We start from the raw sequence: 25188 nt of genomic DNA on the forward strand, positions 1-25188 counted from the left end.
ACAATGTTTGAGAGAAATGGTAATATTGTGTATCTGGAATGAATTTTAGATCTTTGAGTCCATCTCATGACAAATGGGAGCAAAAACAAAAGTGTTGCGTTTATATTTTTGTTGAGTGTATATGTCATGTTAAGCCTACAGTTAATGCTACAGCATTAGAATTTTACTGACAGGTCATATCATTTTACACAGATCATTGGTTAAAAAAATACATTGAATGTCTTTGTATTTATTGACAATAAAATAAGGGGACAATTCCCCAATCAGTAATTAAGATATATGATACAATTGTGACTAAAAAAGCCATAGCACACTTTTGAATGGTAACAAATGTCAAACCTGTTCTAATACCCATTTTACTCTGAAGCTGACACATTTGCACAAAACGTATCCTTACTAAGAAAAGTACAGTATTTAGCTTCAAACTTCAGACTTCTTCTCGTCTGAACCTGTGTCTGTTTCTTTAATGCCCTCATAATAAAAAGGTTACACTTTCTCAGAAAAAAACGTTGTTTAAAGGTTAACCATGATAGCCATGTTTGTTTTTGTTTTCTTTTTTTAAAGGAAAATACCTTTTGTCCCTGAAAAACACAAATATGGTCTTTAAAGTCTTTTCCATACACATCATCGCTGGAGCCTCATAAGTTGGAGTCTTTCTCTGACACGGGGTAGTAGCCGTTTCTATTCAGGGAGGGCTCTACTTCAGGAGCGAAGATGGCCAGTGACCTCTCCTGCTCCCTTTTGGTTTGGGGTAAGCTGTCACAGGGTGTGATGAGCAGCTGAATGCGCTGTGGAAAGACAAACCAGTGGCATTATGGATTATTGATTTGATTCCCTAATGGAATGTGTACAAGTTGAGAACAGTTTCCGAAGGGTTTGGGACACAGGACAGCTTATTTAGGACCAAAGTGTGAAGAAAACCCAATACAAAGCTTAAAGACCAAAGTAAGCTCTGTGAGGATCAACATTTACCTCTCTGAAAGTCCCCTGGGTGGTGCTGAGTTTGTACAACATCCAAAGCGGGATGCAGATCATGGAGGAGAGAGCAAGCAGCCAGCCAATGACGTAGCCCCACAGTGGGTACACATACTCATTATTGTACTTCAGAGGAGTGTATTTGATAAGGGAGAATGCAAATGTACCCTGGAAAAACAGGACAAATTAAATTACTTGTATTGCTAAGAATGAATCTGCTCAGCTGTTCTCATTGTTTGAAAGCTTTGACACTACCGAATTAGTTTGTACTTACAATGCATGTCGCTGGGGTCAAAAACAACCAGCAGTACTTGATATACGGTCCAGGACGGTAGCCAATCATGTCCTCAATGTTATCATAAAAGCGATCAGCACCTGCAAGAAAACAGGGGAGAAAAACATTTCTCTCCACGATATGTGTCCAAAAAAGCTGCAGGAATAGAAATGTCTCTCTATGTATATTATCAAATGTTGAAATTAAATGTACATGTATATATATAACATGTATCTCATCTTTATGAATAAAGCTGTTTTATGTTAAATGACTCTTACCATAGACCCATGCAATGCAAACAGTCTCAAAGATGGCCATGAAGAGAAGACACATGCCACTGGCTGCATAGTAATCAAAGAGCTGGAAGACATACATTCCTCCCTACAAAGAGAGAGAGAGAGAGATCAAAAATGCTTAGTCCTATCAAGACTTATCAACCTGCCTTATTTATAACCGATTTTAAGGGTTTTTTACACCAAACAAGTTGACAGTTCAATAAACTCAAAAATTAATACATTTTAAGCTTTACACCCGCCTCACAAAACCAGAGAGAAACCGAAAAAAGAATTATAAAGACGAAATAAAGTGAACTCCTGCGTTTGTGTAAAGATATAAATATGGATATTAACTTAACTAACTCCATGTTGGAAATTTTTTTTGAGTCTGTATGTCATAAAAAAAAGACTTTGACTTAGAGTTGTGTGACTAGGAAGTACTGGGTAAAAAAAAAAAATACTCAAAAAAAAGAATGACTTTTTTTTTTTTTTTAAATGGCCATGGCCATGAAGAGAAGACATGACATTCAAAGGATCTTTCTGAATAAAGGCTCAAGGAAAAAAGGGTAGAAATGTTCCTTTTCATCTTTTCAATACATGTCAGGAACTCAGGTCTGATTTGGTTCGAACACGTCATTTATGAGAGAAATTCTGAAGCTCAACACCAGGGACCCACAGGTGTGGGCCGGGGGAATTTGGGGGACCGCCAGATGCAACCACAAAAAGAAAACCTGTCTTGGCTTTATGTGTAAATGTGTATCTGTAAGGAAAATACAATGAGGAGGAAACATCTTAGGTAACAAGAGTTTCAGACACTAACTAGTAAATATTGTCATCTAAGGAAAATAGCAGGGAAATAATATTGCCGGTCATTTGTTTGCGTAGTTTGTATCTGTGTTCTTGTGACCCCTACCTCCATCAGCATGACGAGGCCCACCAAGAAAGAGATGAAGCTGACCCCTAACAGGAAGAGCTCCCTGCGGTTTTTACGCCGGAATACGGCAGGGTACATGTCGACTATCGCCGTCACAAGGCTCTCGACACACACAAACTGTGAAAAAAAAAGAGGGAGGGCGTGGAAGAGAAGGAGAGAGCAAAACACAGAAATATGATGAAAATCTGTTTATCATTAAAGACATGAAATGTAGTTTGCATTATTCCAAAATGTCTGGTTTTCCCCCAGACGAAAAGTTTCTTCAAAAGGAGTTAACAGTGAAAATTGTCGGTGTTAATTAACTTGAGATAAGGAGGGAGTTTCTACCTGACTGTCCAGCCCGAGGAAAACAATCATGATGAAGAAGAGTGCGGCCCACAGAGGAGAGAAAGGCATCATGGATACAGCCCGGGGATAAGCTATGAAGGCCAGACCGGGACCTACAGCGACAAGTAATATAATATAAACTTCTTCTATTTTTCTGTGACTGTTCCTTCTGCTGAGATGAAGCCTCACCAGATTCGGCCACTTCTGAGATGGGAACATTCTGCTCATAGGCCATGAAACCCAGGATGGAGAAGATCGCAAAGCCTGCCACAAAACTGGTGCCACTGTTCAGACAGCAGAGAGACAGGCAATCCCTGCAACACAAAGCACATGGAAGATATTGACTTCAAGAGAATTTGTATTATTTTGGGTTACATTCAAACTGCTTAGTTGATCATTTTAATATTATTATTATCTTTTTTTTTTTTAAAGTAGAACACTTGTAGACCTGTAGCAGTTATTGTTGTATTTGTTGTAGCTTCCCAGAGCAGTCAGTGACCCCAAACATATAGCATAGGAGAAGAAGATCTGCGTGCCGGCATCCATCCACACCTTATACAACGGAGAAAACAAGTTAAAACATTCAGCAGCTGAAACTTAAGTGATGGTAAAACACATGTAGCCAGCATAATGAAAACTCATCCTCATCCACAAACGTGTCACACTGTGTTTAGACAATCCAAAGGGATACACGTGCAGGGGACTGGTTTTGCATAATCAGTGACTTGTGTAACTACACAATAGAAAACTGTTCAAAGTTAATCATTGTCATGTTCTAAACACTAATTTTTCAAACCAGATTTCCGAAAACACAGAGTGTAGGATCTGTGACGGATTACATAACAAGCAAAAATTACGAGATAAGAACCCTTAAAAAAGCAAAAGAAGTTAGGAGTAAGCCGAACTCAGGCTCTGGTAATAGATCAATTCTCAGCCCTTTGAGAAGCCATGTTGGAGATGTAACAGAGTGTATTGGAATATACATTTTCTGAGATAACTTCATCGTATGGCAGATGAGCAAATTGACATGAATGGGTTTGAGCAAACGATGAAAAATTAAGGGAAAAAGGCCTGTTTAGTTTAGACTCTGTGGCTCCGTCCTGGTAGATGTCATGTTTACAGTCTCAGTGGTGTCCCTGCCCTGTATTTGATCCCTGCAGTCCCTGTCTCTTTCATGGAGAGCAGATGGACCCAGCAGAAACTAGACTCCCAAGCGGAGAACCATGGGACACCAGCACCTGGCGTACCCTTGCCCACGGGGACCACTTCACTAAATCATCCCAAATTGTGCTTTTGGTGTCATGGTGAACCAAGGCTTTTTTTTTGTTTGTTTGTTTGGTTGTACCTGAGGGTCGGCCAGTCTTCCCAGGTCTGGGTAAAGGTAGAACTTGATGCCGATCGCTGCCCCAGGTAGGGTGAGCCCTCTGATCAACAGCACAATCAGCATTATATAGGGGAAGGTTGCAGTGAAGTAGACCACCTATGTAGACACACACACACACACACACACACGCGCACACAGAAGTTAAACAAACAAGTAACATGTCATCTAAAAGAAATAAATACCAGATGTGTTCTTTTATTCTTCAGCAAAATATACAGCTAAAAAATAGTGACCTGGTATCTTCATGGAGGTCCTTCTCACCCACCTTTCCTGTTGATTTTGTCCCCTTCCAGATGCAGAAGTAGCACATGACCCATGCTATGAACAGACAAAGGGCCAGGTCCCAGTTCAGAGATCCCATGTGGTCAATGCCTGGGGAAATCCTCAGCGCTCGTCTCCTACAGAGACCATCAAGAAACACAGAGATGAAACAAATTTGTCATTTCCATCACAATTATATGATGGAGAGGGTTCAAGAGGAGGAGGTTAGGGGGGTTTAAAAGACTCACTCCCAGAACTCCATGACAGGAGAGGTGGCATTTAGGTTGATTGTTTGGTTGATTGACGTGTTTCTCCTCTGGAACTCCAAACAATTTTCTGCGGGGAAAGAAGCAAAATTTCTTAAAGATATATATTTTTTCAAAACAACAACAACAACAACAACAAAAAAAACACTTTTCATGCACTGTTATTAAGAACACAATCCGTTACCTGTGTTCCATGTGTTGTTGCAGGACGACCAGGCCAGGTCCCAGGAGAAGGAGAAAGACAGGTAGAAAATCCCCCAGGCCAGAACAATGATGTAGTAAAAGTTCAAAAGAGTCACTATCACCTGTGTGCCATAGCCAAGCCCTGCAAGACAAGAGTACATGTCACTCAGAATGAATAGAAATAAACGGCAACACTTCTCATTAACCACTTTTTTGTTAATAAAAACTGATTTTGTGGTAATTAAAACGTGCTTTTGGTTTCCCTACCGACCTTCAAACAAGGGACTGATCTTCCTCCAGCAGGTTATGCCTCCCTCGCTGGTGTACTGGCCCAGCGCCGTTTCAAGGAAGAACACAGGAACGCCACAGGTGAACAGGAATATCAGGTAGGGTATGAGGAATGCCCCTGAGTCAAAGACATGCAATAGATTCAAGTTTAGAGATGATTTAAACATGATAAATCAGAAAATGTTGGACCATCTCGGTCTGGCTACAATCTTAGCCTCTAACAGTGTTTGCACGTATGAGGAGCATGCGTTTGGTTAAAATTGGTCAAAAAATGAGTTTGATCGGTCACAGGTTGAATTCTTAATTTAAAAAAAAAAAATCATCAACTGATACATCACAAGCTTCTTATCTATCTTACTGGTGTGTCCTTGATGGGAAATCATTGAGCTAAATCTTAAACACAACAAATGGCCCTCTTGTGTATTTGCTAAAGCAAAGAGAAAGACAGCCCGCATGCTGCAGGGCTCCAATACTCCAGAAATGTATTTCACCAGGGTGCTTGTGCAATTAACAAACAAATCCAGACTGCAGCATCATAAAGGACAAATGGTAAAAAAAGAAAAGAAAAAAAAGAAAAGAAAAGCCCCCTGCATGCGGAATATCTTGTGGAAAAATAAAAACTTAACCAAAACCATTTGGTCCAGGTTTAAAAATCTGAGAATTCTCCTGTCTCCAACTATCACATCACCTGCTGCAATGTTAAGTGTGGACGACTACGTAAGTTGAACTGCACTAAGGCTGTATTCTAAATCTTTATGAAAGGTATGATGTGCTTCAAACAGACAAAAAGAAAGAAACAAGAAGAGTTCCTTTAATATTTATTTTTGTTGATGTGTTGGCCACGTTGGCCTGAGCCACTGCCACTCTCTTTTGCCTTTTTTTTTTGTTGTTGTCATCCCATAAAGTGGCCCAGGATGTTTGACCCACTCAGATTTCCGCCTCTCTGCCGGGACAGCTGCTGTGAGCGAGGAGCAACAACAGCTGCCTGACCCAACTCAGCTCCAAACCCCTGACCCTGCTGCCCCACAGAGCGAAGAAGAGGGGCGTCCAATTTAGCAGCTACATAAGCATGCCTGACATCTAATGGGGGGGAAATGATTTTCAACTGTCTGTTTTTGAGTTCTTGATTTTGTATTTCTTTTACCTGGGCTCAAGCGTCCCTGAGAAAAATCTATACGAGTTCTGTTCTTGACTTTTTTTTTTCTCTCTTATGATTGGTTTTGGTGCATTACACATACTGCATGGTTGAATGTAGTAAAACCGTTATGAATTCTTGAAGTAAACTACGCACATAGCTTACGCAAATCTGTGTTTTAAAGGTTTCAGTCCATCTATCATTGCTGACACTGATTTATAAATCCATGGGAGCAGCTTCAGTCTCGACTCCACTCACCTCCTCCGTTCTTGTAGCAGAGATAAGGGAAGCGCCACATGTTTCCCAGGCCGATGATGGAGCCTGCGACTGACAAAATGAACTCCACCTTGTTTCCCCACTGGCCCCGCTCCTCCATCTTCTCCTCCGAGGTGGGCAGAAGGTCCTTTGCTTGTCTCGTGCCATTCGGGAGGCCTGCTTTGGCAGCCTCTCCTGCAAAACAGACGAGGGAGGGAAGAGGCAAGTTGCAGAAGCTGCTTGGTATTGTAATAAAAATGCCCTTGAGCAGCAAGCAAACAGTGGGAAGATGTAGTTTTACTCTTGTTTAAAATGTGAACGTTTCAAATTGTGAAGATAAGCAAACATGCATGCTCAGTCTAAAAACACTCATTTAAACATGTGAAGCTCTGTTTGAACTTTGGACACCACAATTCAGGAGGTTGCAATGCAATCCTTATCTTAAGCTTAAAAAAAAGAACGTTTTAAAATATCGTGATTTAAATAAATCATATTTGCCAATCTCCAAAAAGAGAAATTAAAATGATGTTTATAGCTCACCTTTCATTGCAGTGTCACTTGATCTCCCGTGTATAACTCTGGTCTCAAGGCTGACAAAGTCTCTGCAGATTTGTCACTAAATGCTCAAGTTGTAGTATTTAACATGAGAAGAGTGAGGGGCGGGGGGTTTGTAATGCTAAACTTAGGCCAGCCTCCACCCCCCCACCCCCCCCCCCTCTCCCTCTCCCCCTCTCCCCCTTTCTCATTTGAGCAAAGTGCATCATTTCAATGAGGTGCAACAGAGAGGTGGAACAGCGGACAAACCTCTGCTCCAGACGGCACATGATGAGTATCTATGTGAAATGTGTCTCCCATAAATTATTTTAAATGTTATCAAGGACAAAGTGCCCATATTGTGGATTTGGGGTTACATTATGTCTTTGAAGCAATGCAGCAGATCCTGATTGCATGTCTGTAACAAAAATAAGATTTCAAATTCAATTCAAAAAGATTTCAAATATATTTCAAATATATATATGTGAAATCAAGATTTGACCAAGGCAGAATAAAGTTCACACTTTATGTAAATGTCAGGTTTAGAATGATGAAAATCAGAGGACTGAGAGTGCAAACACTGATAAATGAATTTGCATCAGGTTGCTGCTTTAATTTTCTGTATGGTCACCAAGCAGAGGGGCTAATGGTGAGAGGAAGTCTGTAAGTCGGTTTCCTGTTGTCATTGAAAAAGAACTTTAGCAGAGACAGTACTATAGCTACTAAATCGTTTAGAGTCCCTGTGGTACTGTCATAATAAGACCACTGAGCAGATGTTATATAATGGATCATTACAGTTCATTTCGTGTATTACTGTCTTGCACCAGCCCCCCTGTGATCACATATTTCTACCTCTGACAGTCAGGATGGTGACAGAGGTGAGGCACAAGAGCGGCTAAGGTCAGTTCACTCCGGATTTGACTCGGCTGAGTAAGAAGTGGACATCAGCATACACTGCCCCCCCCCCTCCCTTAGCAACTGATTCATGTTCCTGGAAACACAGATATTCTTCTATAATTACAAATTGTTGCGTTTCATCCACATATGAAAACTGAGAGGCTATGGTAGAAAAAAAAGTATAAAACGTCAGCATGTCCAAGTGAAAAAATAAAAATATTTGGTTCAACGGTTAATTATTACAAACACTTTTGTTCAACTCAGGAATATTGTCAGCCTTATTACCGAGCGCTACCCCATGCAAGTCCTCATCCCAGACTTGCACAACATACCACAACATCTCTCCTCTAATTGAGCTTAATGAGTAAGACAGGAAATGAAAGGCTTAACTTGCCACTTACAATCAGCTTCATTCCGGATGATTGGTGGGTCAAATTCTGACGTTACAGTCGGGTAAAAAGAAAAACACAAAAGCGACGTTTTATGGGGGTTTTTTGGCATTTAAAACAGTCATAAATCAGAACTTCAGAAGTGTAACCTGAGCAAGTCTGCAAGAACGTGTTGGTCTGGTAAAAGGTGTGAGCGAAATCAAAGAACAAAAAATAATAATAATGTAATTCTTGTATCAAACACACTTAAGACAAAGCAAATATGCCCCCCCCCCCCTCAAAAAAAAAAAAAAAAAAAAGTACTGGTGATAGATAAAGAAAATACGTCAGACTTCACAGTTATTTGACTAGGAATAGTTTTATTAAAGGTGAGAAAAAAAGCCACAATCCATTTCTTTTAATTGCTTAAAAGTATGTACATTATAAATAATTCCACTACATTACAGCCATTTGTATTTCCTAGTCTGGACTCCTACATATTGACTTGTTACTGTCTGTAGAGCTGGATGTCCATTAATGACACAACAGGGACACATCTGTTTATTTACCTGTTTGCACTGAATACAACATCTGGAGGAAGAGGGTGTTTCTTTGACTATAAGTAAGTGTGACTTGTTTGATTGTTCGGGGGAGGACCAGGAAGTAGCGGGCGCATGTTTTACCCTTCAAACTGTTTCTGCAGCAGGACTTCACATGTGTCTGTTCAATAAGAACCGTGTCATGTGTGGCAGCGCTCGGGGGGGGGGGGGGGGGGGTGTGTCATTTCTGAAGCCACGCGGTGACGAGGAAGACTTTCGTCTTCTCCGTCTCCCACACACGGATTCTCTTTTATTCTTTTTTGTTTGTGCTCCTAAATCCAGGCTGTTAGCGAAGGTCGTCTTTTTTTGACTCTCCTTCAGAGCTCATAAAAAAAAGAAAAAAAGAAAAGAAGAAGAAGCTGCTTTTCCCCTTTTTGACCCCCTGTCGAGTCTGTTTGGGAGGTTGGAGCTCGAGCCTGGATCCTAGGTTTCTGTGTGATGCTCATGATGTGAGGTACAGTATTCAATCTCAGTCCTAGGTATTGTTTTTTTGTTTACTGCTAACTGCCCTGCTGAGGCTCCTGTTGCTGCTGCTGATGAGAGATCGCTGGGTTCAGATGAGCAGAGGGGGACCACGTCGTCACCACAGACCCTGGAAGAAGACTCGGCGCGCCCCCGCTGCACATCGACGTCGCCATCACCACAACGCTCTCCTCGGTCGCCACCACCACCTCCTCCTCCTCTTCATCCTCCTCCTCCTCCTCCACGGTCACCCCCGCCCCGCCCGCGCTGACCCCGGCCGCCTTCCGGGAGCAGTCCACGCAGATGTAGTCTTCGCTCTCTGCCATTTCGCAAGACACGCCCACGCACACCTGGTGGAACCACTCGTCGCAGCCGCCGTCGCACTGCACCCAGTCCACCTGAAAACACACCGCCGGCAGACATGTGAGCGAGGGTTTGGAGGAACAACACGGCAATACTGAAGCAATTATTAAGAAGGAAAAAAAAAACAAAAACGTGGCAGCGAAAGAAAACACTGAATTGTGTGTAATTTTTAACAGAACATGCTGCAAAAACAAAGATGGACTGCCATGACCTTGGTTTGTTTTACACTCTTTGAACCACTGTATGCTAATGTCCTGTAGGGTAACAAACATTGGAGCCCTTCTAAAAGGCCCTCTGCTCCTCTTTATCTGCTTTGTACAGACTTCATGAAGTAAATTAATGTGACTGTGTTTTTTCATATGAAGTGCTCTTTATAAGTCAAAAGGACTTGAGCTTGTGTCGCTCTTTTCTAGTCTTCTGAAGTCTCGAAAACTTACACATTCACACACTGATAAAAAGTCACTTATCCCATTCAAACACATTTATAATCCTCTGACAAAGCAGCCCGATCAAATGGGGGTTAAGGGCGCACTCACACTAGCAGAGTAACCCGGAAATCAAACCCTTATTCGCACTGACTGCTACTATCTCTTAGCCTCAGGTGTGTTTTTGTTTGCTACTTTCGGTTGATGTCCGTTCATTTAATTTCTAGTCGTCACTGCTACATTAATCCGTTTTATCGTTAATATACTCTTGATATAACTGCTGTAGATTTATTCACTTTTCACAAGCGTGTTATTTGAGTTTTATTGTTTTCCACCAGCAGTTCACTTTCTGCCTGTCACCAGAGAGGGAGCTATAAGGAGTACAACAAGCATGATGTCCATCTTGTGTACATCCATATATCTCTACAGATCAAACATAGATTATTATTTAATGTTGCGTAATTGCAAAATTGAAGTCAAGACTTTTTTGGCTGGTTGATGGAAAGTGCTCATATTAGGATAACAATGAACATGTGAGTCATTGTCGCTCCTGTAGCGCTCGCTCACCAAAGGGTTAACACATGTATGACACAGAATGAATTCAGGCCGGATTGTTTTTTTGTTTTTTTTCTGCTTTGCACAAAGCCGACGATTTCAGACAGGAAATGGTATCAGATGCAAAGTCTCATTTTGTGACTAATTAATAAATAACATCTAATTAATCTACTTAATCTTGCCAACAACAGGTCAGCACAGCTCCTTTCAAAAGTTCATCATCACTCCTCCACCCACAGACCTGCAGGCCTACCAGCTCCTCGGCTCTGATTGGCTGCCTTATGGACGCAGAGGGGAAGTAGACTGGCCACTGGTTAACCTAAAAGGAGCGTCTGCAGGTCTGTCTCCCAAAAGGGGCACATCAGTGTGTTTCTGTTAATACGTTATGTGTAACTCTCTTTAAGGTGTTCCAGTGCTGTTATCAGCTGTTGATATTCTATAAAGTTCCATGATGATCATTTTTGAAAAGTGTTCGTTATTAACTCGGCCCAGAAAAAAAAGAAGGAAAAAAAGAAAAAAGGATGCGTCACTGTCGAGGAGGCACCTGGCTGATTCGAGTTTGAAGAAGTTTCTGACTGCTTCTCTCTGGACAGCAGGAAGCTTTTAAAGGACAGTCGTCTGATCGTCAGAACACGGACAGTACAGCTCCACGCTAAATTATAACCTGAACATTTACAGAATCCCCATCAGGCCTGAATTAAGAAAACTCGCCTGATGGATGTTTTTATGATTGATAATGAAAGATACCAGCAGGAGAATCAAAACTTATAAACAGTAAACTATAAGCATCTACACTGTATAGCGTCTCTTGTCTTTAAAAAAAATATTTCTGGATGTATTCACACCAGAAAAGTCCTTTAGTCCGCTTTCTTTGGTTCGGACCAAATACAATATTTCTTTTTTGGTTTGGTGCGGTTTGTTTTCACATTGCACTTTTCGCAAGAGGCCCAGAATTCATAAACAAAACCACATGTGTGCAAAGATCGTTCAATCATTGGATGAAAAAGGTTTAGGGCGGGGTAAAGCGGTAATCGCAAGATGAAACAATCATGGAGAACTTGCATGCTGCACTCGCTGTCCTGGTATTGAACATTTTAGCAACAATTTCATCCATTTAGTACAGGTACGAAAATATTTAATTGTGTAAAAAATGTAGATCTATGTGTGGGCAATCAACCGGTGTTATGATGAATGTGGCCGAGGTTATAAATGAAGTATGTGGCGCAGGGGAAAGGAGGAGGATCAGACTGCCTCGGGGGGGAAAGTGCCAGGAAAACTCTGCTGCAGCTGCTGTTCTGTTCATAGTGATTTAAATGTATTAGATAATAAAAGAACAGAGCGATGAAACACCAGTGAAAGTGTCTGAAAGATAGACTAAAGATTACCTCCGCGTCTTATATCAAAGAAGTAGGCAATAGAAACAAACAAGAATACTGTGCTGCTAACCAAACAATTATTTCCCGTGATGCGCGAGGCTACGGGAGCCTGTTATGTCCAAAAAGCCGTACGATTAGAGCTGGGTCGGACTGAGGTCTGGTTGCTTTCACACCTCAAACGAACCGTACCAGGGTTCGTTTGGAAGCGGCTGGGTCTCGGTCCAGCTGATTGGTGCGCACCTTGAGTTCGATGGTTTGTATTCACACCTACTCAAAAGGTCCACACCAGGGGTTTTTAGTTCGTTTCAAGCGAACCAAACAAGTTAGGTGTGAATACACCCTCAGTCATCTTTTTTGAAAGGAAAAACTTGATGAAGATGATCTGACGGACCGACAAAGACCGGTGCATAAGGAAGCGGGAGCTGCTACTGAAGGCTTGAAAATGATGCTTAGATACAAATATTAAACATTTACTTCCTCTGGTCCGGCTCACATGTTCGACTTGACTACGGTCCTGTCATGTTTGTTTCTCTTCTCTTTTTTATACTAAAATACCAACAATGATCTGCTTCTCAATGATCAATGTATTCTAAAAAACTTCTTCAAAATGTGAAACTTTTATGACATTTTGCTGAGATTATAAAACCCTGAGTCCCATGCAGTCGCTGTAAAGACGTGGCTTTAAACGAGGATTAAACAAAGTAAAAGATGCAGACCTTTGAGTTTAAAAAAAAAAAAAAAAAAAAAAAAAAAAAAGGTCCACAGTCACACGGTCGCCTCTGACCTCCGTTAATGGCTAAACTGTCGATGCAGGGAAGTGTTTATCAATCATCTATGATTTACTCCTCGTGCCTCTTTTGAAAGCAACTCGAAAACTTGACAATAATCCCGGTTGGGACACTCGGAGTAACGTCACACTGTGGAGGAAAATGATAACGCTCACCTTATCTTTACAGGGTCTCTGGCAGTTCTTGGCTGCACACACAGCATTCTCATCATTGGAGTCCTCGGCCCCGGACCAGTCGTACTTTGAGGGAATGTCCAGAATCTTCTTCTCCTTTCTCTTCTCTAGTCCCTCTCTGATGGCCTCCGCCTTGGCCACTGCCTTCTCCTTCCTCTTCCTCTCCTTCTCCTCCTTGGCTAACCGTTTAGCTAGCTGCTTCATTTCCCGGTTTTTGTCCAAGTTGAGTTTTAATTTCTTCTTCTTGGGTTTGCCGCCGAGACCCAGTTCCAGACCCGCCCTTTTCAGCTCTTTGGACTTGACTGGTCGCATGTCTCCTATTCCGGAAGCCCCGCCTGCGGCGACCGCAGCAGCCATCATCATGTGGTGGTGCTCGGCTCTTTCCAGCTTCCTTTTCCTCTTCTTCTCTGAATCTTTGAGTTTCAGCTTCAGGGGCCTGTCCATTAGAGAGTCATCGGGCTGCAGAAACAGAAAGAAAGTTGAGATATGGAGGAGTGTTCCTGCTCTTATTAAACACATCTATTTCCTTCATTTGACCTTCAAGCAACCGGAGAGACATTCCAGCTCAAACCCAGTGATGAGTCCTATTTGTCATCCAGGTCCAAGCTGCTCTATCAGTTTGCATAATGAACGACTTCCCTACCTCCATGACCTGCAGGAAGCGCTCCTCAGAGGGGGGGTGCGTGGCCTGCAGGATCCTCCAGATGTGCTGGGTCTCATCCAGGGACACCTCCAGCAGGTCTCCCAGCATCATCAGGTCCTCCAGCTGGGCCTTGGCCTGCGAGGAAAGCTCGAGCACGGGCGGCTCCAGGCTGCGGGGTATCAGAGGGGTCTTCCTGGGCTGCTTCCTGGGAGTGCTGATGTCTGAAACGGAATGTAATGTGCTTGAGTCACAGATGCATTCAAAACAGCAAGGGATGATGGGTAGGCAGACTTAGAGCAACCGATGTTACGTGAGAAGATGAAACAAAGTCTTACTTTGCACACAAGACTTGGAGGCTGACGAGTAGGCGTGCTCGGCACAGAAGGAGGGCGTGGCGACAGGCCACATGTGACTGACCACCTCCTCAGACTTAACAGGAATCTCTTCATCACAAAACAGGTAGGGCTTCACCTCGCCTGGATCCTGCAAGAAAACCACACACACACACAAAAGAACAAGAAAAACAACACGGAAGGATAAGAAATAAAGTCCTGTACGATTCTGCTTCATGACTGATTTTCTCTGCCGCCTCATTTACCTTCATATCATAACCGTAAGTCTCCCTGATGTCCTCGTCTGAGTCCGTCTCCTCGTCGTCGTAGTCCACGGACTGGCGAGGTGACGCGGCTCTGCTGAAACCCGACTGCTGAAAGGTCTGGATGTGACCCTGGGAAAGAGGAGGGGGAACAAAACATGCAAATTCAGTGTCTCTAATGTCACCAGCTTCAACTCTCTAAAAGACTGACGCTTACTCCATCAGACCTGGAACACACCCGACGTTTTCCATCACAACATATCAAAGGAATTCTGCACGAGTCTTACAGCTGTGAGAAATCATGGCGCAAGTGTGACACCCGTAACTCTCTGCCTTCCTCACCTTTCAAATTGTCTGTTACAGTTTGGTCTTTTTTTTTTACACTTACATAATGATGCCCTCTGCTGGTATGTTTTATTTTTACATCCAAAGCCCCCAATCAAAGCTACAAGATCAACATTGAGCCCTTCAAAGTAAGTTTCCTAGAATCTTAATGATGTTGTACTGTGTTTAAAAAAAAATAAAAAAAATAAAAAACTTTTTTTTTTTTTTTTTTAAGTTCTTAAGTACCTGCAGGTCAGGGTTGGCAGCAGCTTTCTGCAGCTCTGCGTTGATTATCTTTTCAGTTTTCTCCCGAGCAGCCTGCTCCACCATGCGCTGGCTCAGCACGGACAGCTTGGCCAGCGCTGAGGACAGCTCCTCCGTGGCCAGAGCCTGACGCGCTCGGTCCTGGAAGAAAAAAGTCGCCCGAGGTTAAGACGTGATCAACAGCTAATCAGCAGCCGTGTGTGTGTGTGTGTGGTAACCAGAGGAGGCGTGGGTGACGTACCTGCCAGCTCATTGCCCTCTCAGTCAAACACTGGAGGGCTTCCCCTTCAGGCAGACGCACCGGCAGCTTCTGGAGCGACACCAGCAGTGACAGAATGGTCTCTAATCTCGGCCTCCTCGACCGCTGACACAGCGGACACAGGAATTTAGAGTCTTTGCTGTTGCTCTGCCAACCGACGCCCACTTTCTTCTGCGTTCCCGTCTTAGGCAGCGGCACGCAAGCTCCGTGGAACCAGTCTTTACAAAGTTCGCACTGCAACATAAACCCGCTGGCGGTCTTTCGACACAAGCAGAACTTGACCTCCTCGATGCGGTCGGCCATGGCCATCTTGGCCAGGTTGGCGGCGCGGAGCGAGTGGATGGCATCCACTTCTTTTTGCTCTTTGGCTTTGAAGGCCGCCACGACGGCGGAAGGGTCGCGCGCCTCTTCCTGGCTGTCCTCCAGGTCGCTCAGTGTGTCCGGATCAAAGCCTCCTCTCTCCTTCTCCATGAGCTCCTTCACGCGTTTCCTCTTGCTCTTGCTGTTGCCGTAGACTCCGATATCCAAACGGGGGCTCAGAACCTAAAAGAAGAGATGCAGTTATCCAACACAGTATTTATTAATGTACATATGAAAGTCCACTTACGAAGGAAAAAAAAAAAATTACAAAAAAAAAAAAAAAGATTACATTTGCGATGTCTTTAAGTGCCCAAATACAACCAATGGAATACAAGTGAAACCCCGCCCACCTGCAGCAGAGTGTACGTGGAGTTCTTCTTCAGGAAGGTGCGAGCGGTCCTCTCCCTCCAGGCTCGAGCTGAAGCCACCTGAGACTCCACTTGGGCCAGAGGATCGAGCCGGACGGGTATGGAGCGACCTCGTGCCAGCAGGCTCTCGAGCTGCTCCAGGTACGCGTAGCTCCCTCCACTCTGTGTGGAGGCGACAGACGCATCAGCAAACGTCTCAAATTTGACATTCTCAGAAAGGGGAAAACGTCGAGCTCCACGTGCGGTGCGACAGATGGACTGAGGATGGCGTACCTGGATGGCGTCCACCTTGAACGTCCACTCCTTAGCCTTTTGTAGGGCCTCTCTGAGCGCCAGGATGTTAGGAAGGTATGCAGGGATGTTCCTCGCTTCCAAAACAATGCTCTCCAAGGTCACCATGCTGTGTCGAGGCCTGGGTACAATGAGAGAAGAAGAAGAAGAAGGCATGGGGGTGATTCACTTGCAGCTTCTTTTGGGTTTTTCGTGTCGTTTGCGTGCATTTGTGCGCGTCTTTACCTGGCCTGCAGGCACGCACGCGCCTTATCTTCCCATCTTTCGGAGACGGTCAGGATCTCTTGCAGTTCGGCCATGGCCTTCTCCACCGCGTGGTGGGGAGCCAGACCCACGCCGGAGTCGATCAGCCTCTTCATCAGCTCCAGGGTGACGCGGTGAGGCTCGGCGAGGGTGATTCGTACCTTGGGGATGGTGAGGACGGAAAGTGTCGTGTGAAGCCACAATCACAGTCACAGTATCTCCTCAGCCAATCAAGGAGAGTGTGTGTGTGCGTGTGTGTGTGCATGTGTGTAGAGTGAGGGCCAAACCTCATCGAGCCAGCGAGCCTGCTGGAGCTCCTGTTTCAGGCGAGGCAGCTCTGGCAGCTCCACGTCAAGGCCGCTACCGAGGTCTAACAGTGCCTGCAGTTTGGAGGAGTCGGGCATCTCGTCTGACAGAGCCACCTGAGCTCGCTCGTGGAAGTCCTCCACATTCTCCAGTAACTCCTGAAGGGGGCGGAGACAAAGGGAGTGAAGGAGATAAGATTTAAAAAAATAAAATTAAAAAAGCTACAAGAAATGAGGCTGGGAGCTCGATTTTATTTTGAACTGGTTTTCCTGGGTAAGCAGGTGGATGTGTCGGGGACTCGCCTTGACTTGTCGGGCCTGGCTGATGATGCAGGGCAGTCTGTAGAGCTGATCCACAAAGGCCTTGAGTTCGTCCACTGTCAGTTTGGTACGGTTGCGGCTGCTCTCGGAACGCAGGCGGCTACTGCAGGGCGGGCGGGGGGGAAAAAGAGGACTGGGTTAGTCCACATTCTGAACTGAGCAGACTGAGCAAAGAGGAAATCAGACCTTGTTGTGTTTTATTATGAAAAGGGGATTTGGCATATTTTCTTTATAAAAAAATAAATAAATCCATAAATGATCCATAAATAAAAAAAAATTCCCACGTCGGCTTACCTGTGTCTCTGCTTGCGACTGAGCAGCAGCTGAGCTACAGAGCTGCACGTCTCCGCCTCTTTGACCATCTCCCTCAGGCGACGGAACAACGCCTTCTCGGGATACTTCCTGTCTTCTGCGTCCTCCAGCAGAACCTTGAGCTCGATGAGATCTGAGAGGAGCAAGGATCGATGAGACGCCTCAACAAAAGACCCCCCCCCCATTTAAGTTTATTCGACATGTAGTAGTTTCAAAGGCTTAAATACCTTTTTTGTTTTTCTGGTCGGCAGCCAAGGCCTCGCTGACCCTTTTGGACCAGGTGTCGTACGACTGAGCCCGCGTCTTAACCCCGTACAGCATGGAGGGGAACTCCTCCAGATCATAGCGATACCTGACGAGGGAAATGGGATATTTAGTTGAGAAGTTTGTGGAAAGTTTTTTTTTTCATATGAATGTAATGATTTAAAAAAAAAAAAAAAAACTCATACCGAAGACACTTGTTGCCATGGGGACAGTCGCAGAGGTCTGCAGCGTGGTGGAGACAGACCAGGCGTTCGGGGCTGCAGGAACAGGTCAGAGCGGACAGGAAGCAGGTCGTCTTACATTTGTGACACTGGCGCTCGTCGTCGGGTAAAAGTTCAAAAACCTCCTGCTCTGAGGACAGAACACCCTGTGGAAGGAATGACGATGAGGTAAGAGAACTGACATCTGTCAAACATCCATCTTTTCATTTGGAAGAAAAGAATGCTCACTGATTCTTGGACAGCCTGTCTCAGCTTCGTCTCCTCCTCCATCATATCTCCCATTTCCTTGAAGACAGCTGCGGCCAGTTCCACGTCCAGGCTCTCCGGGTCGGCGGCCATCTTGCACAGCAGCTCCTCGTGGGAGAAGACGCAGTAGCGATGGAGGCGTCTGTAATGGGCGACGCACTGACGACCCATCGGTAACTAGAGAGAGAGAGAGGAGTGTGTGTGTGACAGATGAGCGCCGACATTCAAACAGAATGAGAACGTCTGAAAAGTAGCGACGACGCCCTCACCCAGTCGGCTGTGCAGAAGTTCACCGCCTCCGCAAAGTTGTAACCCTGATTGAAACCGCTGTGGTAGGCTCTGGGGAAGGTCACCACAAACTCCCCTGCGCACTGATTGGTCCGATACACCTGAGGGGAAGGAAGGAGGGGGGAACGGACACGTGAGTGACACAAACAATCAAAACGTGATCAGCATCCAGCATCGACTTAAAACAACCAAGGCTCAGACTACATACAGGGACGCCGTGCTCCATGAGGACATTCGGATTCATGATGGTGACCAGCTGATGCAGGAGGTCCGGCTGCGAGTCAAACAGCTCCGGGGCCAGTTTTTTCATCACGGCCTCCAGTTGCTCTGCGGCAGAGGCCGGAACCCCGTACCAGGTCTTTGGCTCACCCCTTGCAGAAAAAAAAACAAAAAAAAAAACATTTATCATCGCTTAGCAACAGGGTGGCTTCAACGAGCAAGAATTGGATTCATCAGGGTCAGAATGAAGAGAAAAGGAAAAAGGGCTGCCTGGTCTCACCAGTGCAGGAAGTTGATGGAGTAGCTCCAGTGGTCCTCGATGTGCCAGCAGAATGAGGAGAAACACATGCCCACGTAGAGCCAGGGCACCTTCATGCCCGAGATGTCCACGTTGATGTGTGTGAGCACCGACTGCTCCAGCACTGGCATGTTATTCAGGTTCCAGCCTGAGTTTGCATACTCCTATTAGAGGGGGGGAGAAAAACACTTCAAGCGCCAATTCCAGGTTTTAATCACGAAGAAGCTTTACGTAAATAAAAATAAATGCTCGACTGAAATCGAGTGAAGTATGCAAACCACTTCAGGAATCTCCATCCGAAGAAAAATACCAATACCATGACCTGAGTTCAGACGATTTGAAATAATTTAAGAGGCTTGTCCAGACAATATTTCTCACCTCTTCATCGCCCAGCAGCCTCCGTTTACCGTCCCTGACCGGGAATCCGCTGCCCACTTCCTTGGAGCTGATGTCAGCGCCGTACTCCACGATGACGTCCTCCTCGATGCTGCTGACCAGGCGCCAGAACTCCTTCTCCACCAGCTCCGTCGGGACCATCTGGAAGCACGTTCAGAAAAATATACAGATCAAAAAAAAAAAAAAAAAAAAAAAAAAGCATCAGAGCGAGACATCGGCTCGGCGAGTCGGTTTTTACGTACGTGGACGGGCATGTTGAAGTAGTCCGACTTGAAGTGGTCGGCCATTTCTCCAAAGCTCTGCAGAGTGTATTCTCTTACCGCCTGCTCGAAGCCGAACGCCTCCCTGGGCTTACTGCACTCCTGTTAGGGAAGCAAAACGACCCTTTCAGAATAAGAGGAAGTCATCTCGGGTGCTTTATATTTATAAAAAAAAAAAAGGTGAAATGTTCCCCACAGATATGAGGCCATTAAGAACTTTATAGTGTTTAACCCCTTACCTCAGCTACACACTTCGGGCAGCGCCAGTCCCCCTTGGGCACGTCATGTAGAGGCGGGATGAGGCAGAACGTATGGTAGCTGTCATCGCAGCCGTCGCACAACAGCAGGCGGTCCTCTTCGTCGCCCCGCCCACACACCAGGCACAGGTAGAGGTCGATCTGAGAGGGGGTTAGTGCAGCACAATGTAAAAGGCTGGTCAGGCCCAGAATTAAGAGAACCACTGAGGCCGACGGCCAACACAAACAAGCTGGCACTCACAAAGTTGACTTCCAAGGTCTCCTTGCGTGGTCTCATCTTGATGGCGAAGGCCTGAGCTTTGAGGTGACGCTGCTTCTTGTTGAATCCATCGTCTAAACAAATGGTTGCAATTGTAGTGTGAGTTGGTAGAAATACTCACAAGCAACACAATGCTTTTTTTTTTCTTTCCTTTCTCTGCTCAGTGTCAAAAAAATAAATTCTTACCAGCTGGTACGATCTCCAATCCAACCATCTTGGGACTTGAACCAAAGATTTTCAGGCCTTTCGGCTCCTTGTTTTCTCTCTGCAACCGAAGGAAAGGCAGAGCGTGAAACACAGCGACCTTACTCACACGTCACTTGAGATTCTTACAGCTTACAAGCGTAAGGTTTCTGGTTCAAATCCCTGTCGGAACAGGAGCCTTACTGCCTTCTCCGTGTGTGTTCGTGGCTTCCCTCCGATAACCCTCACACGAAAAAGCAGTAAAGATTCCGCGATGGGATGAATGCTCTGCTGAGCTTCAATTGAAAACTGAGCACAAACGTATTTGTTATCTAAATTTAGATTTTGTTATGACTTTATTTTCTAACTGTGTAACAGTTTTCAGATCAGCTTATCATGACCTCCTTTTATTTTGTTGTTGTTGTTGTTGTGGGCCGTCACTAAGCCCAGCCGTCATCACGTCTTTGTGTACTCATATTGATTCCGCAACGGGTTAACATTGCCGTTAATTCACCTTGTGTTGGCGAAGCAGGAGCTCCACATAGACACACAGTCAAACATGCACACACACACACACACACACACTCATCGCTGTGCTCCACTGGTAATGTCTCGCCTCCCTTTACTTCCTCCTGAAGACAGTCCATTCAGCGACATCCTTCCATCCCCACAACATTCAGACTGAAAGCAAAACGCCACGGGGGGGCGTAAATATGGCGGCTTGAGGAGGCAGTCCCTAACATCTGTGGATTCCATTTGCTGGTTTTCCGGTCTTTGCATTTACCTCCGACTTCAGGCGCCTGGAGCGTCTCTCAGGCAGAAGCTGGTCTTTGGTTAGCGTCGCGTCCCCCTCTCCATCTTTGTCCCTCTCCACCTCCTCGTCCTGCTCCTCGTCTTCCACCGTCTCCTCGCCGACGCCCTCGTCCAGGTCCTCCCCGTCGTCTCCTTCATCGTATAGTCGCTGGATGCCCTGATTGGAAACAGGAGGAGGGTGAAAAATCCATTTGGAAACCTGCTGAGAGCAAACCATTTAACACTTTAGAGAAACGGGGATCATTTTGTGTGCCCCAGTTCTGTTAAACAGATTTCATTTGGTCAGGTCAAGTTTTCGCCTGCGAGCTCCCACGTCGATTTTCAGCTTGAGGTCGTGTGACCTGATGTGAACACGCAGCAGGAAAATTCACCACAAGCGAGCAGGTGATGACTTGTACTTCCTGCGACCAGTGCAAGACTACAGACTGTATGCATCGATGGTAAATACATTTTTTTGTTTTCTACCAGCATCACTCACAGTCAGCGTGGCTCCAGACTGGAAGAGCTCATACGGGTAAAGGATCCTCTCATAGTGGGATCGTAGAAGTGAACCAGTTCCTCTGCCTGAGGGGAAGCCCATTCGGCTGGCGACCTTGGACCACCTCTTCTCCTTACACAGTATCTCGAAGCCTCCCTCTGATGACACGATCTGAAACACACGCGTTTTTAACATTCACTTTTTGTCAGGTCTGCATTTAAAAACTCCAAACTTAACGGTTAAGTACAAATCAAAAGCTACACTCATTGTAATATAAATTTCAAAAAGTTCAGAGAATGATAGCCTTTTTTTTTTTTAACCTTGCTTAGCTGATAGAGGTCCAGAACTTTCCTCTCAACGTGGGGGAATCGAATTTTGGATCCCTGCAACTCCCAGAACTTTGCAATTTGATCCAGAAAGTTGAGCTTAACCCGGGTAAGTGCCTGGAGGAGAGGGAGGACACATACATTAATGCAGGGCAGGGCTTTTCAAATTAGGCAGCATTGGCTTAAAATGGCTTTTAATGACACATAATAATAATAATAATACATTTTAGCACCTTTCCAAATCAAGGTTTATAAAGTGCTTTACAGGATAAAACAACAGAATCAAAGGTGTTAATCACAGGACAGAGACAATATCAGTAAAAGCAGCGCTAAGCATAAGACAGTAATAAAACAAACAATAAATAAAAACAGATGGAGTGGGTGAATATCATAGGAAGGCTAGCCCATGACCATAGGTCTCTTGTTATGTGAAAATGTTATGTGAAAGCACAAAGTCACAAAAAAAAATAAAAAAATGCAAGAGGACACAAACATGTTAACAGCTGCAAAGTCACAAACACTGCAGTTGAAAACAAAGTCTGCACTATGCCACAACCCCCAAGAGTCTGTATTATTTTCACGAGCCTCCAAAAGCAATGCATGACACACCTTCCCTTGGAATTACAGAAGATGCCACCGTTCTCCACAAACTCACCTCCAGCTCGTTCAGTCTTTGCACTCGTGGAGTGAAGCGGAAGTTGCGTATGTCACAGGCGAAGGGAGGCTGCCAGTCCTGATTTACAAGAAAACAAGGAGACATCGTAAACTCGTCTCAGAACAACACTCACAATGAGATGATCCATGACATGGTTTAAATCAGTGTTGATCAAGCGGAAAAACAAAACAAAACAAAAAAAAAGCAGAGCTTATCAAGGAGAGATAGGGGTTCGAAGTATTCATAACACAATACCATCACTCACACGGGTAGATTTATAGTACTATGTAAGGCTTGTGTATTTATTTTTCTCCCTTTATTTAATTAATGTTAATTTGCTCATAGCTGTTTTTTTTCTTTTCTTTTTTGCTATGATGCTGCTTATAATCCGTGTTTTTTGAGCTGCTTTAACAACCAAATTTCCCCCTATTGAGGGATCAATAAAGTGGATCCTTTCTGTGCATAACGCCTGCTGGTTTGAAGCTTGTAGATAGAGAACGTGTTATGTGACTGGACAGATCGTGTGTTATTATGCCGGCTAACATAAACACAATCCAGGAGTTAAAGCCCAAGAAATTAAAAATGCACAATGGTACATTTTCTATATAGCAAAGCAGCAGTGACATGGATGAGTAGGAGGACTAGAGGACAGGCCTACGTGAAGCCTTCATGTCGCATCTTCGCAGCTAACGTGGTACAAACACAGAACTGAAACTCAGCTAGCAATGAGGAAAACTAAACCAGAGAGCTGCATTGAGTTTGCAAAACTTTTTTTTTTTCTTTTACAAATAATGATCCACTATTTCACTAAAATCAAAATGACGCAGAATAGAGTGCACAACAAATAAGGCTTTATTTGACCTCTATTAGTGGTAATGTCGCTGCCTATCCTAAAAATCACACAGGCCCAAATAAAGCAGCTCCATCTGTGTGTGTGTGTGAGAGGGAGAGAGAGAGGGGGACAGTATTAAAAGCACTTTTAACCCAGGTCAATTAAATGGGGTGAAGGGATGTGTCACTTTACCTCTGGGGGTCGGATCTTGCAGATGCCAGTTTTCTCTGCGATTGGACGGATCTTGTTGATGAATCCGAGAGGATCCGAGAAATCCTCCCAACTGGGCTCAAAGACCGGACATTCAGGCGGGGGGACGAACTCAGCAAACGCAGACATGTTTGATGGTGTTCAGTGTAACAGTCTTTAAAAAAAATTATAAGCGCTAAAAATCAAATAAAACGTGCTCAGAAGTCCATGATTATATCCAATAAGAACTTCTTCTTCTTCCGTGTCCACCATGATCCTTCACATACTAACAAAAAAAGTCACTTCAATGACACTGTCTTTAAATCATGATGTGATCAGAAACTTAATGTATAAATATCACAACAGGGTTGATCTATGTTTTTCTGATCTGTAATCAGCAGGGCCAGACCAGATCAGACCAGGCCAAGACCGGGGAGTCTTCAGCACCACTCCCCTACCTGGGACGGAGGGCAGGGTCAGATGGAAACGCCATCGTTCCTACTCTAAAGACGACAGCTCCACAAAAACAAAACAAAAGGCTGCAGACATGAAGAATCATTGCATTATTAGACAACAAGTCTGGAAGCAACAAAGGAAAACAAAATTGTTGTGCTGCAATGTTTTGATTCTTAAAGCTAGCCTGGCTCCAGCTAGGTGTCTGGGTAGTAGTCCTTGATTTCTTCGTGATGATGCATTTTTCAAACAAAGTTATCCACGGTTTAAGGTGAAGTCCCGTCTTGTTACCTCACGTATATCACGCTTCTCCCCTTGTCCGGTTTTGACGTCAACTCCTCCAACAAGTCGGACAAACAACAAGGAGGATCGCTAGCATTAGCAAGCGTACATTGTTGGATGATGCACCCAACAAACCCCCCTCCCCTCCACCCTCATTCATTGGAGCACTAGCATACAGCTAAATTGGCTAGCTCATTTCAGCTTAGCTCAGTGTTGCGCAGCTAACATTGACGTTCACGACATTAGCTGACAAGTAGAACAAATCCAACGTGGCTTACTAATCTTATTCAAGAAAACGTTTAAAAATAAATAAATAAACACAATATCCGTTTGCATTGATTCACCAGGTGTCACTATCAGCAAATTGTAACGTCGTCTGTGAGTAACGCATCCGTATTAGATAACGTGCTAGCTAACACCATAGACTGCTAACACTAGCAGGCTCGAGTGAGCTTTCATGATGCCTTCAGGGACATCCGGAAACTTCGGACACCGAAGAAAGCTGCACTGTTTTTGTCTGATGTGTGACAACTTTTTGCTAAACACGGCATATTAAAGCAGCAATGATGAGTTGAATTAGTAAAGTAAATATGATTCAAAGAACGTAAGGCAATGTATAGTTATTAAATAACCTAGAGTAATGTCTGACTTTCATTACATTAACAATATTAGTTACCCTTATGGCTTATTGAAGACGTCACATTACTGTGTAAAATAAATACATTATTTAATATTGCTTTATAAGCCTCTAGACCAGACAACCCCATCTGAAAGAAATGCATTAGTTAACATATTATTTAAATTGTTTCCAATTTTATAAAAATAAAGAGATAATTTAACTATATCAATAAATCTTTATTTGTATATCGTTAATTCATACCAAACGT

The 25188-nt window shown here is 44.3% G+C and overlaps 2 protein-coding genes across 2 annotated transcripts; both read right to left on the reverse strand.

Annotated features, from left to right (window-relative positions):
- Nucleotides 1-122: 122 nt before the first annotated feature.
- LOC306817810 (sodium- and chloride-dependent GABA transporter 2-like) lies at nt 123-7154 on the reverse strand. Its single transcript, XM_079335000.1, has 15 exons — nt 7098-7154; nt 6561-6752; nt 5151-5285; nt 4881-5021; nt 4679-4766; nt 4435-4567; nt 4131-4265; nt 3234-3337; nt 2975-3099; nt 2786-2898; nt 2438-2575; nt 1528-1630; nt 1250-1350; nt 973-1143; nt 123-788 (listed from the first exon to the last, which is right to left on the reverse strand). Exons 1-15 carry the CDS (start codon nt 7102-7104, stop codon nt 639-641), a joined length of 1836 nt encoding a protein of 611 aa, XP_079191126.1. The 5' UTR covers nt 7105-7154; the 3' UTR covers nt 123-638.
- Nucleotides 7155-8716: 1562 nt separating this feature from the next.
- kdm5a (lysine demethylase 5A) lies at nt 8717-24805 on the reverse strand. The gene is made up of 29 exons (XM_079335183.1): nt 23570-24805; nt 22546-22623; nt 21885-22007; nt 21565-21735; nt 21058-21243; nt 20277-20355; nt 20073-20164; nt 19814-19972; nt 19557-19676; nt 19297-19455; nt 18901-19082; nt 18610-18772; nt 18383-18502; nt 18096-18290; nt 17832-18013; nt 17610-17734; nt 17365-17515; nt 17053-17173; nt 16732-16908; nt 16427-16605; nt 16184-16322; nt 15893-16072; nt 15165-15725; nt 14906-15064; nt 14339-14467; nt 14076-14223; nt 13741-13961; nt 13080-13556; nt 8717-9815 (listed from the first exon to the last, which is right to left on the reverse strand). Exons 1-29 carry the CDS (start codon nt 23714-23716, stop codon nt 9456-9458), a joined length of 5283 nt encoding a protein of 1760 aa, XP_079191309.1. The 5' UTR covers nt 23717-24805; the 3' UTR covers nt 8717-9455.
- Between the last annotated feature and the right edge of the window lie 383 nt (nt 24806-25188).

Source organism: Symphodus melops, assembly GCF_947650265.1.
Source record: "Symphodus melops genome assembly, chromosome: 22".
NCBI classification, from domain to species: domain Eukaryota; kingdom Metazoa; phylum Chordata; class Actinopteri; order Labriformes; family Labridae; genus Symphodus; species Symphodus melops.